General features: G+C 43.7%; 1 protein-coding gene across 1 annotated transcript in view; it reads left to right on the top strand.

Moving 5' to 3' along the window:
* Nucleotide 1: 1 nt before the first annotated feature.
* LOC311227619 (E3 ubiquitin-protein ligase TRIM35-like) overlaps nt 2-19,835 on the top strand; it is a gene marked incomplete at both ends in the record, with an annotated part of 29,048 nt that continues 9,214 nt past the window's right edge. The window contains one exon of the mRNA XM_084313341.1: nt 2-7. Within this exon, the coding sequence (XP_084169467.1) occupies nt 2-7 (6 nt within the window). The remainder of the gene's footprint in view (nt 8-19,835) is intronic.

The raw sequence follows: 19,835 nt of genomic DNA, 5'->3' as shown, positions 1-19,835 counted from the left end.
CATGACAGTGAGGTGTGTGTGTGTGTGTGTGTGTGTGTGTGTGTGTGTGTGTGTGTGTGTGTGTGTGTGTGTGTGTGTGTGTGTGTGTGTGTGTGTGTGTGTGTGTGTGTGTGTGTGTGTGTGTGTGTGTGTGTGTGTGTGTGTGTGTGTGTTCGGGACCGATCCCACTTCGCCTGGCAGGTATTACCTTAAAGAGATTAAGTAAGGTATTACTTACCTTAAGGTATTACTTACCTTAAAGAGATTAAGTAAGGTATTACTAACCTTAAAGAGATATTTCACTTTAGTTTCACTAGTTTCCTCGGTCTTACCTCCACACCTCCAGGAGCGGTGCTGTTGACAGAAGACGACTTGAGATTCTACTAAAGTGAAATGTCCCTTTAAGCAGTAACTATCTCATTACGAACAAGGATGTATCTTATTTGTTTTAGGACAGAGGCGGCGATTGTCTTGTGATTTTACGGAAAGAGTTCATAAATGTGCCCTTTTTTCCCCACGGCTGAGCGATATCGACGCCATCGAGGTCAGAGGTCAGAGTTGAGACGCACCGCTTGACCCCCACGTGTTGGGGGGGGGGGGGGGGGGTACTGTGGTTAGATACATGTAGTTGAAACACTGGTGTCTGAGAGCGTGTGTGTGTGTAACGGGATGTGTATGAAATATGAATATGAAGCTACAAGGAATCCATGGGAAATGCAGTTGTACATTATTACATTTACATTTTTTTTTTTTAAACTTAGATTTTTATTCAACATTTATGGACATACAACATAACATTTATATTGACATCCATAACATAACGACATACATATATGGGTACATTCATGAAATTAAAACTAAACACATCATAAAACAACACTGTTAAACAGACCTAAATAATAAAGTACAAAAAAACATAAAACATTTGTCATACCCAACAGAAATAAAAATAGAAAAAACTAACTAAAGCAAAGGTGTGTGACACGGGTTCAGAGACCCTCCTTGAACCTCTTTCCTCCTTTACCCTTCACCCTCTTGTGTTGCATTTGGTCCCTCCTCTGTGATGTCGTTTTCGTTCCCCTTGTAATCCTCCCACTTTCCCCATCTTTCTCCAAATTTCTCTTCCTGTAACCTCAGCATGTGTGTTATCCTCTCCATATCCTGTATCTCTTCCACTATTCCTACCCATTGTGCTATTGTCGGTGGGTCTTCTTTGTACCACAGTCTTGTTATTGCTTTTCTGGCCGCTATCAACATTATCTTTATTAAATATTTGTCCCCCCCTTGTATTCCCTCGTGTGTCAGGTCTCCTAAGTAAAGCACCAGTCCTGTTTGTGGTAACCCGTATCCTAATATTCTGATCATTGCCTCCCCTATCTCCTCCCAATACCCCTTCAGCTTCTGACATCCCCAGAATATGTGCGTGTGATTTGCCCCCTCCTTCCCACACATCCTCCAGCATGTTCTTTGTGTTGGTGCATATTTTCCCTTCAGCTCTGGGGTTATAAAGAATCTGATTATGTTTTTCCATCCAAACTCTTTCCATATCCTCGATCCTGTTGTTGAATGTTGCACCTCGCATATGTTCCCCCATTCCTTCCCTGTTATTTCTATCTCTAGTTCTCTCTCCCATTTCTCCCTTATGTAATCGGTCGTGTGTCCCTTGCTGTTCATTATAGCCCGGTATATTGCTGATATTACTCTTCCTTGCCCCCCTTCGTATGCCCATACTATCATCTTGATTATTCCATTCTGTTCTTCGTCTTTGGCCCCCCTTATTTCTTTGTTGTAGTAGTCTCTAACCTGTAGATATCTGAAGTGGTCCCTGTTTTCTAGTCCAAATTTCTCCTTTAATTTTTGTAGTGTCTGCATTTCCCCCTTCTCTATCATTTTGCATATCGCTGTTGCCCCCCCCCCCTCTCCCACCTTCTGAATCCATGGTCTAACCTCCCTGGTTTGAATCTCTTGTCATGTGCTACCCATCTCAGAACCCCTGACTGCTTCTCCAATTTGTGTGTTTTTACTACTCTGTTCCATATGGTCAAGGTGCATTTGGTGATTGGATCTAATAGTCCCTCTTTTTCTTTAAATAGTTCCCTATCTCCCACCAGAGCTTGTACCTTGTATCCCTCCCCTTCTTTTTCAATGTCTTTCCATCTTGCCTCATATCTGTCGTTACACCAGCACGTCACTGCTCTCAGTTGTGCTGCATAGTAATAATCTTGTAGGCTGGGTACTGCCATCCCTCCCTCTTCCTTTGGTAGTTGTAGTGTTTTATATCTGACCCGTGGTCTTCTCCCCGCCCATATGAACCTCGATATCAGTCTGTCCCACTCCCTGAATTGATTCTGTGGTATTTGTATCGGTAGTGACTGGAATAGGTACAGTAACCTTGATAGTATGTTCATTTTAATGACCTCTATTCTTGAATTGAAGTCCAAGGGCATTACTGTCCATCTCTCTAAGTCTCTCTTGATGTTCTGATTTATCTGTGTATAGTTCGCCTCAAACAGTTTCCCCACCCCTCTCGTGATGTTCACCCCTAAGTATTTAATCTTGTCCATGTCCCATCTTATCCCGTACTGTTCCCTAATTTCCGTCGTTGGGGTATAGTTCCATGCTAAGGTCTGTGTCTTTGTCACGTTTAGTTTGTATCCTGAGTAGTGGCCATATTCCTTCAGTAGATCCATCAGTGCCGGGAAGCTCTTGTCTGGTTGCCTCATGTATACTATCACGTCGTCCGCAAATAGGCCTAGTTTATATTCCGTTCCCTTTATCCTTACTCCCTTAATGTCCTCGGTCTGTCTGATCAGTTGTGCCAGTGGTTCTATGAAAACGGCGAAGAGCGTTGGTGAGAGACAACATCCCTGTCTGGTAGCCCTCTCTAATCTGATTATATCCGTCAAGCTGCCATTCACCTTAACCCTCGCTGTCGGTTCTTGATATAGCGCCTTGATCATCTTCATCGCCCTCCCGTTCAGTCCGAACATCATCAATGTTTTATATAAAAATGTCCAGCTCACACTGTCGAATGCTTTTTCTGCATCTAGGCTAATCAGTACCGCGCTACCACCTTGTTTTTGTATCTCCTCTACTATGTGTAATGTCTTTCTCACGTTGTCCTGTGTCTGTCTCCCTTTAATAAATCCAGTTTGATCTTCATCTATAATGTCTGGCATAAACGTCTCAAATCTCTTTGATATTATCGATGTATACATCTTGTAATCCACGTTGAGTATGGACACAGGTCTGAAACTACTACATAATTCTCTATCCTTCCCTTCCTTCGGTATCGTGGTGATTATGGCTTCCTTCCACGAGGGGGGCATTTTGCCCTCTTCCATCGTGTGTCTGAACGCCGCCCCTAACATGGGTGCTAATTCCGTTCTAAATGTCTTGTAGAATTCCGATGGGAATCCGTCGCTCCCCGGAGATTTGTTGTTTTTAGCTCTACTAATTGCCTCTTCCAGTTCTCGTTCCGTAATTATTTTATATAATTCTTCATTCTGTGCTTTCCCTATCGATGGTAGCTCTAGCTTCTCCAGACAGATATGCTTCTATTTCCTCTTCTCCCGCTGCTTTTGGCTGTGTGTATAGTTTCTCATAGTATTCTCTAAATGTCCTCTCTATTTCAGCTGGGTCTCTCAATATTTCATTAGTCTTTGTATCCCTTATTGTGTGTATCGTGTTCAACTTCTGTTGCGTCCTAATTCTCCTAGCCAACAGTCTGGTCGCTTTTGGTCCCCCTTCATAGTACGTTTGTTTCATGAACCTCGCTTTCTTTTCTATTTCCGTCAATAATTCCCTATTTATCCTGGCCTTTACTTCTTTGATTTCTCCGAGCGTTTCCTGTTCTTTTGATATCTGGTGTCTCCCCTCTAGCTTCTTCAGCTTCCCTATCAGATTGTGATATGTCTCCGTTCTGGCCTTCTTCAGCATTGCTGTCTTCTCCATCAATTTCCCCCTTATCACCACCTTCAGTGTGTCCCATAGAATGTTCGGATCTACCGCCCCGTTGTCATTTTCTTCCTTATACCTGGCTATCTCCTCCTTGATCTGACTCACCACCCCCTTGTTATTTAATATTCCTACATTTAGTCTCCAGATCGTGTTCCTCCGTCACCCTTCTAGATCTACTGTCAGATATATGGCACTGTGATCCGATATGTCCGCTACTCCTATTCTGCTCTCCCGTACCCTGTAACTGTCCCCCGTCGTCATCAAAAAGTAGTCTATTCTCGCATATCTCACGTGCGGGTGTGAGTAATGTGTGTATTCCCTGTCCATGGCGTGCATCCCCCTCCAAACATCTGTAATTCCCATTTCCGTCATCTGAATATTCATATATCTACTGATTGGTGCCCGTCCTTTTCTAGTACTCGTGGTGTCTAGGTCGTGATTCAGTACTACATTAAAATCTCCCACGCATATCAATATCCCTTCTAGTTCCATCACTATCATATCAAAAATGGTCTCATATAAATCCCTCTCACTCTCTGGGGGTGCATAAACATTCACTAACGTAATCATTTGACCCTCCATTTTTCCCTTCACCAGAACAAACCTTCCCTCCTTGTCTCTTACTTCCTTGATCAATTCAAATTTGACTGTGTTTTTGATTAACGTGATTACTCCTCTCCTCAGGTTCCGTTTAAAGGAACTATAGTATGCATTTTCATATCCAAATCTCTTCAGTTTCTCATGATCCTGTGCTACCAAATGTGTCTCCTGCAGAAAAATCACTTCCATCTCACTTTTTTTACATTTCAACATCACTTTGCCCCTCTTTATCGTATTATTCATTCCATTAACGTTTAACGACATCATTTTTATACCTTTACATTTACATTTACATTTACATTTAGTCATTTAGCTGACGCTTTTATCCAAAGCGACTTACAAGTTCTGTACGACAAGCCATCAGGAAGAGCACAACTCTATCAGCTGAGTAACAATGTTCATCAAAGTGTTGAGTGCTACAGTGTAGGTTAGTTTATTAGGACAAGTGCATGACAGTATGGTTAGTTAGGGTTAGATTTTTTTTTTTTTTTCTTAATTCAGATAATGGTTGAAGAAGTGAGTCTTTAGTCGACGGCGAAAGATTGGACGTGTTTCGGCTGTCCTAACTGGGGTGGGTAGTTCATTCCACCATTGTGGGGCAAGGACTGAGAATAGGCGACTTCTCTTTGATGACCCTCCCGGAGCTTGGATAGGAGTAGGTCTGAGGCGGCCAGAAGATGCAGAGCGTAGGGGTCTTGAGGGTGTGTAGTTAGAGACCATTGACCGGAGGTAGGCGGGAGCAGTTCCCTTTGCCGCACGGTATGCTAGGTCAAGGGCCTTGAAGCGGATTCGTGCAGCAATGGGGAGCCAGTGCAGGTCCCTAAGAAGTGGGGTGACATGGGCCGACTTCGGTAGGTTTGAGATCAGGCGGGCCGCTGCGTTCTGAATGAGTTGAAGAGGCTTAGTGGCAGTGGCCGGGAGGCCAGCAACCTTTAACCATTGTCATCTTTCTTCTTCTTTCGTCTGTCAGTCCCCCCCATGTCACATTCATTCCCCCCTCCGGTTGTAGCCTCCGCTCTCTTCACCGAATACATATAATGATTAACATAAATAAAAAACATAAACTTTACATAAAGTGCTCCCAAGGCGTTCGGGGGGTCCCTGTCCCCCCCCCTGTCCCCTGCTGGTGGGTGAGGAGTAATTGCTCTCCTAGTGAGAGGCCTCCTCCTGACGACTTGGGGGTTTGAAACCTTTACCCCCAACCGCTCGTCATATTTGTCCAGCCTTCTTACTGTTTTTATTGCTGTCGAGCTCCTGGTCAAAACCGCTCTGTCCTTCATTCTGATCAAAGACCCCCATTTCCTAGGTCCCTCTCAATGTGGCTCATATGTTCCAATGTCCCTCCTTCCTCCCAAACCCGTGTGTGGTGTCTTCTGTGTACCCCTTCTTACTTTCTTTTCCTCCCCTCTATTTTCTATGTGATGTCCATTTATCCCCTTAATCCCTTCCAATTGTGTTACTCGCAGCGTGTGTCTATGTATTTGTTTCAATATGTTCTGTGTTCCGTCTATCATACCTAATTATATTTCCATTTATTTCCTCCATCAGCATGTGTATTATGTGTCCATGTATACGTTATGTTCGTTCCTATATCCTGCCTCTAGCTGGGAATGTGTGTTTATGTATATGTTATTTCAGTTTCTATATTTTGTCTCTATTTGGATAGTTTTTTCCATCTCTTGTGCGTGTACTCATCCGTTCGTCTCCTCCCGCCTCCTCTCCCCTCCTTCTCCGTCTCTGGCCTCCTCGTCCGTCTCCGCCTTCGGTCTGTCACGTCTCACCTCGGCCTTCTCCTCTCTCCTCCCTCCTCTCCCGGGTTTCGATCTCCTACTCTGGTCCATCTGCGTGCTTTCTCCAATCTCTGCCGCAGGCTCAGCGTCTGGCCCTCCTGTCCCCTTCCTTCTCCGTCCTCCGCCATCTGCATCCCCCGTCGCCTCATCTCCTCCGCCGCCTCCTGCGCCGTCGCGTACGTCACCGTCCCTTCCTTCCAGTGAATCCTTAGCGAGGTCATGGGTGATTGGAATTTCATTCCGTTTTCTTTCAGAATTCTCTTCAGTCCCGCGTAGGACCTGCGTGTTATTGCTACCGCTGTCGAGTAATCGTGATCAAACGACAGTCTTTTCCCCTCGATTTCTATCTTCTTGGTCCACGCGGTTCTGAGTATCAATTCCTTAATCTCAAATCTCAGAAAGTTAATAATCACCGCCCTCGGAGGTCTGTCCGGTTTCGGTCTCGGAGCCAACGCCCTGTGGGCCTTCTGTATCTCCATTTTTTCCAGTCCCGTCTCCTCCAGTTGTTCCTTGATAAGCTTTTCCACATATTGGGTCATATTCGACTCCTTCTTTCAATCCCCATATTCTGATGTTATTTCTCTGTGACCTCCCCTCCATGTCCGATATCTTTGTCTCCATCTGTTCTTGTTTTTGAATCGCACACGTTAACACCTCGTGTATCTCTGTGTTCCATTCCTCCGTTTGCGCCGTTCTAGTCTGTACCTCTGTTACGTTTCTGTCCTGTTCCGCCATCTTCTCATCCACCCTTTTGAGTTCTGTATTCATTTCACCTCTGAAGTCCTCCTGTTCCTTCCTCAATTCCTCCCGTAACTTCCCAATATCATTTCTTATCGTGTCCGAGTTCAGTTTTATGGTCGCCTGCATCGTGTCCGAGTTCAATTTTATGGTCGCCAATATCCCGGCCTGCATGAGCACGGCCCATCCTGGCATTCCCTTGTCCGTCTCAGCCGAAACTCCCCCTTCCTCCGCCTGCCCCTTCTCGGTCTCGCCTCGGGGGTTCTGCTCCATCGAACTCTCCTCTTCCTGTGAGTCCTCCATTTCTCTTTCCTTCATAATTGTTTTCTCCTCCTTCCTTCTCGTTTGCATCTTCATTTTTAATCACTTTTCGTCACTTTTCGGGTCTTTATTTCTCCGTTTTTCACTCTTTTGACCAGGAGCCTCACCGCATGCGTGCTACCCTTCCGCTCTCATACCGGAAGTCTACATTTACATTTTTGTGTACATTTTTGTGCAGTTGTACATTATTACTACAGTATTGAACTGAAAGACCCTCCAGTTAGAACCCCCCCCCCCTTGTCTCTATTATTTTTGTTTTATCATTTTCTTTGTAGTATATGAGAACTCTTGTTTCTCAGTAGGTGTAGTTTCTACAGAGCTGCAGGCGTGTCTCTGATGCAGTGCAGAGGTTCACTGGTGACACCACACTGGAGCTTGTTCAGTCTTTTGGCGCCACCTGGTGGCCATATTGATGTGTGTTTTTGTTTTGTTTGAGCTTCAGTAAACGAGTCAAGTCAAGTCAGGTCAAGAGTTTTATTTGTCACGGCATACAAGTATACAATGAAATGCGGGCAGACCAGGCTGCAGAAACAAATTAGTGGGGGGCATAAAATGTTCTCGGGGGGGCACAATGGTTTTTCAACACAGGTTCCCTTTTATACGTTTCAGCTGGGACAACGGCGCTGTGGCTTGCTTGGCGCTGCCCACGGTGCTGAACTAAACAGCAGAGAGGCAATTGAAAAATCTAATTTCTCTCTATCTTAAGAACATTCACTTATACAAAAACAGACTGAACGGATATATATAACAGACCTGCTGGGGCAGCGGACTGAGAGCAGGGGACACAAACAGGCTGGATAAGCTGGTCAGGAAGGCCAGTAGCGTGGTTGGGGTGGAGCTGGACTCTAGTGAGGGTGGCGGAGAGGAGGAGCCTTGCTAAGCTCCAGGCCATCAGGGAAAACCCCTCCCACCCACTATACAGACTTGGCTGACAGGAGGAGCATGTTATTGATTGATTGATTGATTGATTGAAAAGTTTATTAACAGATTGCAGAATGGGTACAGTACAGTACAGCTCAATACATACAATTGTTAAGAGGATGCAGACCTGAGAAAGACTTTCATCTTGTTTCCATCAGGGTCCCCCATTTTCAATTCATCATATGACACACACGACATACAGATAGACAGTACTGCTACATCTATACATTTATGACGTACCAGATTTTCAAATACAGTACTGTTTGTGATACTAAAAAAATCCAGAAAAATAGTGTATATACATTTGACATAGAAACTGTGCATTGGGGGAGGTTGGGTAGGTGGGGTGGGGCTGTACATTGGAGGTGGGGGGGGGGGGGGGGGGGGGGTTGGGTAGGGGGGGGGGGACACTGTACATTGGAATACTGACATACATTTGACATAGAAACTGTACATTGGAGGAGGTTGGGTAGGTGGGGTGGGGTTGGGTGGGGCTGTACATTGGAATACTGACAAAGCCATGCTTGGTCTTCATTGTACAACTGGGTTAGGACATTTGTAGGGGCCAGTTTTGAATTGCAGTCTCCCGTAGGTGTTCTTTGAGAGTGTTTTTGAAGGTGGGTAGTGATTCACATTCCTTTACAGCTTTGGGTAGGGCGTTCCACATTGTTGTGGCATAATTGCGAAACGTGTTTAGTCCCTTGTTTGAGCCGAATCTGGGTTTTACATGATTTGTGGAGCTCCCTCTGGTGTTGTGATCGTGGTATTCACTGACCTTTTGACATGTACATGGGTACCTTGGTCGTGTAGTGTATCTTGTAGACCAGGCCCATTGCAAGTTGCTGTACTCTGTCGTCTACTCTAAGCCATCCTAGGTTGGCAAAGTGTGCAGGGGTGAGGTGGGTTCTAGGAGTCAGGTCAAGCAGTAGTCTGACTAGTTTGTTTTGAGATGTTTGTAATTTGGTTTTTAGTGCCTTTGAGGTGCTTTGGTACCATGAGGTGCAAGCATAGTCGTAGTACCCTTGAATGAGTGCTCCTGCCAGAGTCTTCAGGGTATTCTTGTTTACCAGGGAGGAGATCCGGTACAAGAATCGGGTTCGTTGATTGACTTTTTTTATTACATTGGATGCCATTTTGTCACAGGAAAGATTAGCCTCTAGGATGGAACCCAGGTAGGTAATTTCATCTTTCCTTGTGACAATATTGTCACCCACTGTAACTGAGAAGCCGTCGGTTTTGCTGAGTTTGTTATTTGAACCGAAGAGAATGGACTCTGTTTTGCCCATGTGTAATGATAGTTTGTTGTCGGCGAGCCATATGCAGATTTTGCCTAGTTCCGAGCTGAGGGTTTTTTCAACCTGTAACTTGTTCTTGTCAGAGACCAGCAGGGCTGAGTCGTCCGCAAACAGGAACAAGTTGCAGTCACAAGCTGACGACATGTCATTTGCATAAATTAGGAACAGTAGTGGTCCTAGTATGCTTCCTTGTGGAACACCACAGTTCACTGTGAGGGGGGGGGATAGGGTACCGTTTACCTCCACCATCTGTTCTCTCCCCTCCAGGTAGGATTGTATCCAGCTCACTGATAAACTATCAAAACCAATTGCTTTTAGCTTGTCAATCAGAATGGTGTGATTGACAGTGTCGAAGGCCTTTTGTAGGTCTAGCATGACCATGCCGCAGTATTTGCCCGCGTCCACCTCTTGCTTGATGTGGTCGTTCAAATAGAGAAGGCATGTGTCAGTGGAGTGGGATGTTCTGAAGCCAGATTGGAATTCGTAGATTAGATTTTTATCCGTAAGGCACTTTTCGACCTGTTCGTATACTATTTTTTCCATGACTTTCGAGATGGATGTAAGGATAGAAACAGGGCGGTAGTTGCCTGGGTCTAATTTGCTGCCCTTTTTGTGCAGGGGTGTTACTCTCGCTATTTTGAAGTCCTTGGGGACGTGTCCCTGTTTTATGGAGAGGTTTATTATGTGTGTGATGACTGGGGTGATGGCGGCTGCTGAGTCTCTGAGGAATTTGGAGGGGATGTTGTCATGGCCAGTGGCCTTGTTCGGTTGGAGGGCGCTCAGTTTATTGAGTACCTCATCTGTAGTTACCATTTCCAGTTTGAAATCGTCTTTGTGGACGCCTAGGTTCTTGTAGTATAACATCCAAGGTCGGGGAAAGCCTGTGGTACAAAGACAGATTTTATAATCTTCAAAAGACCCCCCCCACACAACCCCACCCAACCTCCTCCAATGTACAGTTTCTATGTCAAATGTATACTCCCTTTTCTTGACTCTTTTTGTATCACAAACAGTACTGTATTTGCAAATCTGGTATGTCATAAATGTATAGATGTAGCAGTAACAGAGCATGAGGTGAGGCGGACCTTTAAAAAAGTGAATATCAGGAAGGCAGCAGGACCGGACGGCATCCCCGGCCGCGTCCTAAAAGTCTGTGCCGACCAACTGGCCCCGGTATTCACTGACATATTTAACCTGTCCTTAGAACAGGCTGTCATCCCCACCTGCCTGAAGAAGTCCACTATTATCCCTGTACCCAAAAAATCCAAGCCTGCTTGCCTCAACGACTACCGCCCTGTAGCTCTCACCTCCATAGCCATGAAGTGCTTTGAGAAGCTAGTGAAGGGCTACATCTGCTCCTCCCTCCCCATCAACATGGACCCCCTGCAATTTGCATACCGCCCCAACAGGTCCACGGAGGACGCCATAGCCCATGTGCTGCACACAGCAGCATCACACCTGGACAAGAGGAAGGGGAACTATGTGAGAATGCTATTCATCGACTACAGCTCGGCATTCAATACCATAGTCCCCTCCAAACTCATAGCCAAGCTCAGGGACCTGGGCTTGAACTATGACCTCTGCCAGTGGGTCTTGGACTTCCTGACGGGCAGACCCCAGGTTGTGAGAGCAGGCAACTGCACCTCCTCATCCATCACGCTCAACATAGGGGCCCCCCAGGGCTGTGTCCTGAGCCCCCTCCTCTACTCCCTGTACACACATGACTGCGTGGCACAGCGGAACAACAACACAATCATCAAATTTGCTGATGACACAGTAGTGGTGGGCCTGATCTCTGCCAACGACGAGAGGGCCTACCTGGAAGAGGTAGAGAATCTGTCACAGTGGTGTCAGGAGAACTGCCTCTCCCTGAACGTCAGCAAAACAAAAGAGATGATTGTGGACTTCAGGAGGTCGGGGGTCAAGGACTACAGCCCCCTCAGCATCGACGGGGCACCGGTTGAGAGAGTGAACAGTTTCAAGTACCTCGGAGCCCACATATCCGAGGACTTGACATGGACCACACACATTGACAGTGTTGTGAAGAAGGCACGACAACGCCTCTACTTCCTCAGGCGCCTAAGGAAGTTCCAAGTCAGTCAGAAGATCCTTAAGAACTTCTACTCATGTACAATAGAGAGCATCCTGACTGGCAACATCACCTCCTGGTTTGGGAATAGCACCGCACAAGACCGAAGCAGACTACAGAGAGTGACACGTTCAGCCGAACGCACAATTGGAGGGGGGCTTCCCACCCTCCAGAACATTTACAACAAGCGTTGCAGGGGCAAGGCTAAGAGAATCATCAAGGACTCCAGCCACCCGAACAACTGCCTCTTTGAACTACTGCGGTCAGGCAAGCGATACCGGAGTCTTAAGGCGAGCACAGAAAGACTCAGAAGAAGCTTCTATCCCCAGGCCATCAGGCTGCTCAACGAACAATAAACACTATGCAACAACCATCAAATGCACACAGCACACACACCCACACGCACACACTCACTTAAACAAACAACACACTGCAGCACCCACTCTACACACTTTAGATCACCTAAACACACTTTACACTTTATATTTATTGGTAAAGGATTTGCACTACTCGTACACCTTACTGTAAATTGTACCTAAATTGTACCTCATCCCATTTCTGCTCTGCACTATATAGTATTGTATATTAGTACATTGCATAGAATATTGTATATTGTATGGTAACTCATTTACTTCTATTCTGCATCGAACATTGTACATATGTCTATACTGAACACTGTGACCTTTTGTACTTCTATTTTACCTGCTATACTATTTTATTTCATACTATTTCATACTATCTTGTCTAGCACAGTCTCTGGAGCGTAACAGTAAGAAGCATTTTGTATAAAAGTATTCTGTACTTCTGTATGACAACTATTAAAGAAACTTGAAACTTGACACTGTTTCAGAGAGACAGACAGACAGACAGACAGACAGACAGACAGACAGACAGACAGACAGACAGACAGACAGACAGACAGACAGACAGACAGACAGACAGACAGACAGACAGACAGACAGACAGATAGATAGATAGATAGATAGATAGATAGATAGATAGATAGATAGATAGATAGATAGATAGATAGATAGATAGATAGATAGATAGATAGATAGATAGATAGATAGATAGATAGATAGATAGATAGATAGATAGATAGATAGATAGATAGATAGATAGATAGATAGATAGATAGATAGATAGATAGATAAAAACATTTAAAATATCAATCAATCCTTGTATGTATTTCTCGACATCATCTGAAAGGAGAGTTGAACTCTCAAGGATTTTCGAGACTAAATACAGTAAAGCTTGACTGACTGAATGAATGAATGAATGAATCAAATCAAATCAAATCAAATTTATTTGTAAGGCCCGACAAAACACGTTAATGTCCCCATGGGCCGGACACATCTACTTTAAACAAGTCAAGAAGAAACATCACAATAAGTCAAGAACCAAAACAAGAACACCATAAGGTCTAACAAATTTAGAATAAATGCAAAATAAATGAATGCAATGCGAACACTCCCAGACATACCCCACGTGAAGGTAAGGACAAACTCACTAAAACCTAGCAATAGGAAAAAATTCACCACAGGCAATGTGGAGGAGAGAAACCTTAGAAGGGCCAATTCAAGAAGGGATCTCCCTTCTTAGATGTCGGTGTGTTGCAGATGGACAGTTGGTAAGCATGCACTCATGTGTGTAGTGAAACACAGATGAGTGCATACAATAGCAACTGAACATTTTGAAAGATTTAAGATAGAGCTGATAGTGATAGCAACTGAACATTTTGAAAGATTAAAGATAGAGCTGATAGCGAATCTATTTGAGGCACAGGGCCGGCGCAAAGAGGGTTGCGTCCTCCCCGTCTTAATCACGGGACATTCAACACTCCGGTCATTGCTCCGAAACAGCCGGAGACAGGGGGACAGGGGGCGGCGCAGAGAGGGTCGCAACCTCCCCGTCATCATCACGGTACGTCCGACACTCCGGTCATCACTACGAGACAGCAACTCACAGGGAGACGGGGCAGGCGTTAGACAGCTTGCGTGATTGTAATGGGCGGACATAGCAATAGATACAAGTGGTAAGCATATATGTGAATAGAATAGATATATGAAGTAGGCATATTAAGTGAATAGAATAGAAGTACTTAACCCAGCAATGAAACCACGTTGACAAGACCACAGACAGACGGCGGAAAGTAGCTGGTGATCCATGGCCTCGGTGGTGCACGTAGAACAGTCACTGAAATCTTGGCCAAGACCCCGAGACATCCACCACATTGGTCAACACTACGAGACAAGCACTCAGAGAGATGGGGGGGGGGGGGGGTTAGAGAGTTCCCATATTTGTAGTGGGCGGAGATGGAGCAATAAATACATGTAGTGAGCATATGCATACATGGTGACAGTAGAATCATAAGAAAATTGTGAAATAGAGTAATAGATAGAACTACTGCAAGCGTATGGATACAGGGTGAGATACAAGACAATAGCTCAGGGCCGAAGGTTCAGCACTGCAGGCCAGACAGAAGGCGGTATGAAGCTGTTCCATGGGACCGGTTGAGACAGAGACAGAGGTTAAAAGGTTCTCTCATGTCTGCAGAAAAGCAGACATGGGAGAAAATAGAAATCCTAACTAAACTAGACAGATTAATCTAAAGGTCAGTCCCCGACCAGCTGAGATCAGGGTAAAGTCAAGTCAAGTCAAGAGTTTTAATTGTCACGGCATACAAGTATACAATGAAATGCGGGTGGTCTTGCCCGCAACGATGTGCAATACAGTGGTACAACATATAATAGAATCCAATAAAAATACAGTGGTACAACATATAATAGAATCCAATAAAAAAACAACATTGTGCAATAAACAGGTAACATGGTGTGACATCTCGGTATCTGTACATAGTATTTACAGAGCATATAGGACATGCTAGGTAGCTTTAGTAGTGCAATACACTGTTCCTGTTATACTGTTATACTATAGGTTGAAGGAGAGAGAGAAAAGATGGGTCTTAAGCAGGGATTTAAAAGCTTCGACAGAGCAGGCGCCCCTGACGACGGCAGGTAATTTGTTCCACAGGTAGGGAGCGCGGTAGACAAAGGCTCTGTGGCCGGCGGATTTCTTCTTAACCCTAGGAATCGATAGAAGCCCCGCATTTTGTGAGCACAGAGCACGAGCGGGCGAGTACCGGGAGATGAGATCGGATAGATAGAGCGGTGCAAGCCCATTAAAAAAAATTAGGTGAATGAATGAATGAATGAATGAATAAAATAATCAATGATGGCCCTAAAAGCATGAAGGCCAGTGGAGTGAAGAGAAAAAACATGACGAATCATAACTGAAGCAGCTACTCCAGAGAAATACAGAAAGAGACTTATTGACATTAGCTAAAATATGCACTTATTATCGACAAGCACTGACGTGTTTTACAGTAACTCTCTTAGTAAAATAAAATGAAATTGGATTCAACAAACAATCCTCGATGCTGTTCTTTGTGTCACATGTATGTATGAATGTATGTTTTTTGCAACAATATTTAAGAAAATGTATAGAATTTGTGCCAAGTATTCTACTGTTATTCTATTGTCATTGTTATTATTATTATTATTATTATTATTATTATTATTATTATTATTATTATTATTATTATTATTATTATTATTATTATTATTATTATTATTATTATTATTATTATTATTATTATTATTATTATTATTATTATTATTATTATTATTATTATTATTATTATTATTATTATTATTATTATTATTATTATTATTATTATTGTCTGGTGTTGTTCTGTTTATTATTATTATTATTATTATTATTATTATTATTATTATTATTATTATTATTATTATTATTATTATTATTATTATTATTATTATTATTATTATTATTATTATTATTATTATTATTATTATTATTACTGTATTATGTGCTGTCATGTTTTGTTTTATATTCTATGTGGAAAAAAAGAGAAAATAAAAGATTTGATCAAATAAAAAATAATTTGTACCAAATATACAACAATTCACAAAGAGAACACAAAGGGGAAATGTGACACGTAATGTAATAATAATAATAAATTAAAAGCTCCATTACACGGTACATCACATCTGCATCAGCGTATTTCACCCCACACGATAGTTAATGGTCAAACGTGGCAACATCCTGTATCTTTTTTTTTACCAACATGCATAAACGTTGCAGTGAGTATAGCTACCTCGTATTGCCCCACAGCGGTAGGGGGGGGGGGGGTTGAACCAACAATGAGGCCTGTATGTCACGCTTCCTATCTGACCCAAATACATCTCAAGACAGAGGCTTCCGGCGGGTTCCGTGGAACAAGAGGCCTGCGGTCCGAAGAGGCGAGGGTCACGTTTCCACCTGCCACGGTATTTAACCCTTCCACTACCACACTGCAGAAGGTTAACCCTTCACTACCACACTGCAGAAGGTTAACCCTTTCACTACCACACTACAGAAGGTTAACCCTTTCACTACCACACTACAGAAGGTTAACCCTTCCACTACCACACTGGAGAATGTTAACCCTTTCACTACCACACTGCAGAAGGTTAACCTTCCACTACCACACTGCAGAAGGTTAACCCTTTCACTACCACACTACAGAAGGTTAACCCTTTCACTACCACACTACAGAAGGTTAACCCTTCCACTACCACACTACAGACGGTTAACCTTTCACTACCACACTACAGAAGGTTAACCTTTCACTACCACACTACAGACGGTTAACCCTTTCACTACCACACTACAGACGGTTAACCTTTCACTACCACACTACAGAAGGTTAACCCTGTTCACTACCACACTACAGACAGTCTGTGGTGTGGTAGTGAAAGGGTTAACCTTCTGTAGTGTGGTTGTGAAAGGTTTAACCCTTTGTCGTGTGGCAGTGAAAGGGTTAACCTGCTGTATTGTCCCAGTGAAAGGGTTAACCATTTGGTAGTGTGGTAGTGTCTGGGATTCCGACCGTGTTCAGATCCTCTTTGAAAAGAGGGGGATCCGTCGCTGCAAATAATTTAGTTCCATTCAGATGTGGATTTCTTTTATAGTTTAATTAGGCACAATTATTAATATTAAACAGAGCAGTTGATGCAGAAAAAACAAAAGACAGTGAGTCCCTCTAAGACGAAATGCCACAAGACTGGTGGGTCCAGTTAGCCCCCGTCTGTCCAGAGAGTCTGTCCTATATATCAAAAGGTAGGAGTCCCTCGACAGAGAGAGAGATAACCCTCAAGGTCGGCCTACAAATGGAATGCAGATATGGCAGTAGATATGGCATATTGTAGACGGTGAGGTCACTACACCTGGTTATATACTAGAGAGGTGAGGTCACTACACCTGGTTATATACTAGAGAGGTGAGGTCACTACACCTGGTTATATACTAGAGAGGTGAGGTCACTACACCTGGTTATATACTAGAGTGGTGAGGTCACTACACCTGGTTATATACTAGAGAGGTGAGGTCACTACACCTGGTTATATACTAGAGAGGTGAGGTCACTACACCTGGTTATATACTAGAGAGGTGAGGTCACTTCACCTGGTTATATACTAGAGAGGTGAGGTCACTTCACCTGGTTATATACTAGAGAGGTGAGGTCACTACACCTGGTTATATACTAGAGAGGTGAGGTCACTTCACCTGGTTATATACTAGAGAGGTGAGGTCACTACACCTGGTTATATACTAGAGAGGTGAGGTCACTACACCTGGTTATATACTAGAGAGGTGAGGTCACTTCACCTGGTTATATACTAGAGAGGTGAGGTCACTACACCTGGTTATATACTAGAGAGGTGAGGTCACTACACCTGGTTATATACTAGAGAGGTGAGGTCACTCACTACACCTGATTATATACTAGAGAGGTGAGGTCACTACACCTGGTTATATACTAGAGAGGTGAGGTCACTACACCTGGTTATATACTAGAGAGGTGAGGTCACTACACCTGGTTATATACTAGAGAGGTGAGGTCACTTCACCTGGTTATATACTAGAGAGGTGAGGTCACTACACCTGGTTATATACTAGAGAGGTGAGGTCACTACACCTGGTTATATACTAGAGAGGTGAGGTCACTACACCTGGTTATATACTAGAGAGGTGAGGTCACTACACCTGGTTATATACTAGAGAGGTGAGGTCACTTCACCTGGTTATATACTAGAGAGGTGAGGTCACTTCACCTGGTTATATACTAGAGAGGTAAGGTCACTTCACCTGGTTATATACTAGAGAGGTGAGGTCACTACACCTGGTTATATACTAGAGAGGTGAGGTCACTACACCTGGTTATATACTAGAGAGGTGAGGTCACTACACCTGGTTATATACTAGAGAGGTGAGGTCACTACACCTGGTTATATACTAGAGAGGTGAGGTCACTACACCTGGTTATATACTAGAGAGGTGAGGTCACTACACCTGGTTATATACTAGAGAGGTGAGGTCACTTCACCTGGTTATATACTAGAGAGGTGAGGTCACTACACCTGGTTATATACTAGAGAGGTGAGGTCACTACACCTGGTTATATACTAGAAAGGTGAGGTCACTACACCTGGTTATATACTAGAGAGGTGAGGTCACTACACCTGGTTATATACTAGAGAGGTGAGGTCACTTCACCTGGTTATATACTAGAGAGGTGAGGTCACTACACCTGGTTATATACTAGAGAGGTGAGGTCACTACACCTGGTTATATACTAGAGAGGTGAGGTCACTTCACCTGGTTATATACTAGAGAGGTGAGGTCACTACACCTGGTTATATACTAGAGAGGTGAGGTCACTACACCTGGTTATATACTAGAGAGGTGAGGTCACTACACCTGGTTATATACTAGAGAGGTGAGGTCACTACACCTGGTTATATACTAGAGAGGTGAGGTCACTACACCTGGTTATATACTAGAGAGGTGCGGTCACTACACCTGGTTATATACTAGAGAGGTGGGCGTGGCTAGGTGAATGGTAGGTGCATGAAAAGTTCTTTCAACGAACGCCCACAGGCGCGAGCCAGTAATGACATAACTAGGATTATAACCTTTGATATAGAGGTGATAAACATCAGTGTTTCTACACTCCTCATCGACCGACACCCGCCTGCTCCAGATAAAACCCACAGCTCGTACTGAAGGAGTAGGACTAGCTTTAGACAAACACAGGAAAGACTAGTGTAGAGGAGCCAAAGCTATATATTTAGGTTATGGTATATTATATATGAATGTTTATGTTTATTTTTATATCCTTACATTGAAACGGCATTAGGAATGTTGATTGGATTTAGATAAAGTCATTGAACCGTCTTATTTGTCATAATAGAACATTCTAGAACATTTGTGATGTCACAGTAGGATGTCATAATAGAACATTCTAGAACATTGGTGAAGTTTCATAGCCGAATGTTCTAGAACATTGGTGATGTCATCATATGATGTCATGACCGAACATTCTAGAACGTTTGTGTATCTATATATATTCAGCAATTCTCTCTGCCAGGTCATGTGCATCTTGAAACAGTGCTGAGCAGTACCGAACCGATAGACTAAACAGCATAGATTTAAGGCTTTCCAATGTGGAGGAATCTTCATGTGTCGAGTCGGCGGTGATTTGGAGACTGGGAAAATACAGTTTTCTTACCTTGTAGTAGTAACGTGAATATTTAGGAAAAAAGCTTTGGGGCCGCTTCTGTAAAGAAAGACTTCGCTGTGGAAGAGAAATAAACCATTTTGATATCTTTGTTTTACACTGGAGCGGCTGTGGACATTATTTGTCTTTATCAACGCACATACTACTCACGAGTAAGCAACTTTAACCAGTAGAATGGAACGTCGGCCCTCATAACTAGTGATCAAACAGTGACTTCAACCAGCTGCTGACTGAATCTAAGTAAGTTTATAACAAAAGTTAAAGTAAACTTCAGGGAGCTTTCCAGAGGAGGGAGTGTTACTGAGAGACAAAATTGCTTCGTCTCATTGTGAAGAGGATCTGTCTTGTCCCGTGTGCCGTGACATCTACACAGATCCTGTCGTCTTGTTGTGTAGCCACAGCTTCTGTAAAGCCTGTCTGCAACAATACTGGAGAGACAGAGAAGACAAGAACTGTCCACTTTGTAGGGAAGTCTCTTCAATTTTAAATCCTCCTCG

This window comes from Notolepis coatsorum, assembly GCF_963971535.1.
Source record: "Notolepis coatsorum genome assembly, chromosome: 4".
NCBI lineage: Eukaryota > Metazoa > Chordata > Actinopteri > Aulopiformes > Paralepididae > Notolepis > Notolepis coatsorum.
The sequence above is the reverse complement of the archived record's forward strand: the minus strand, read 5'-3'. Positions and strand labels throughout refer to the sequence as shown.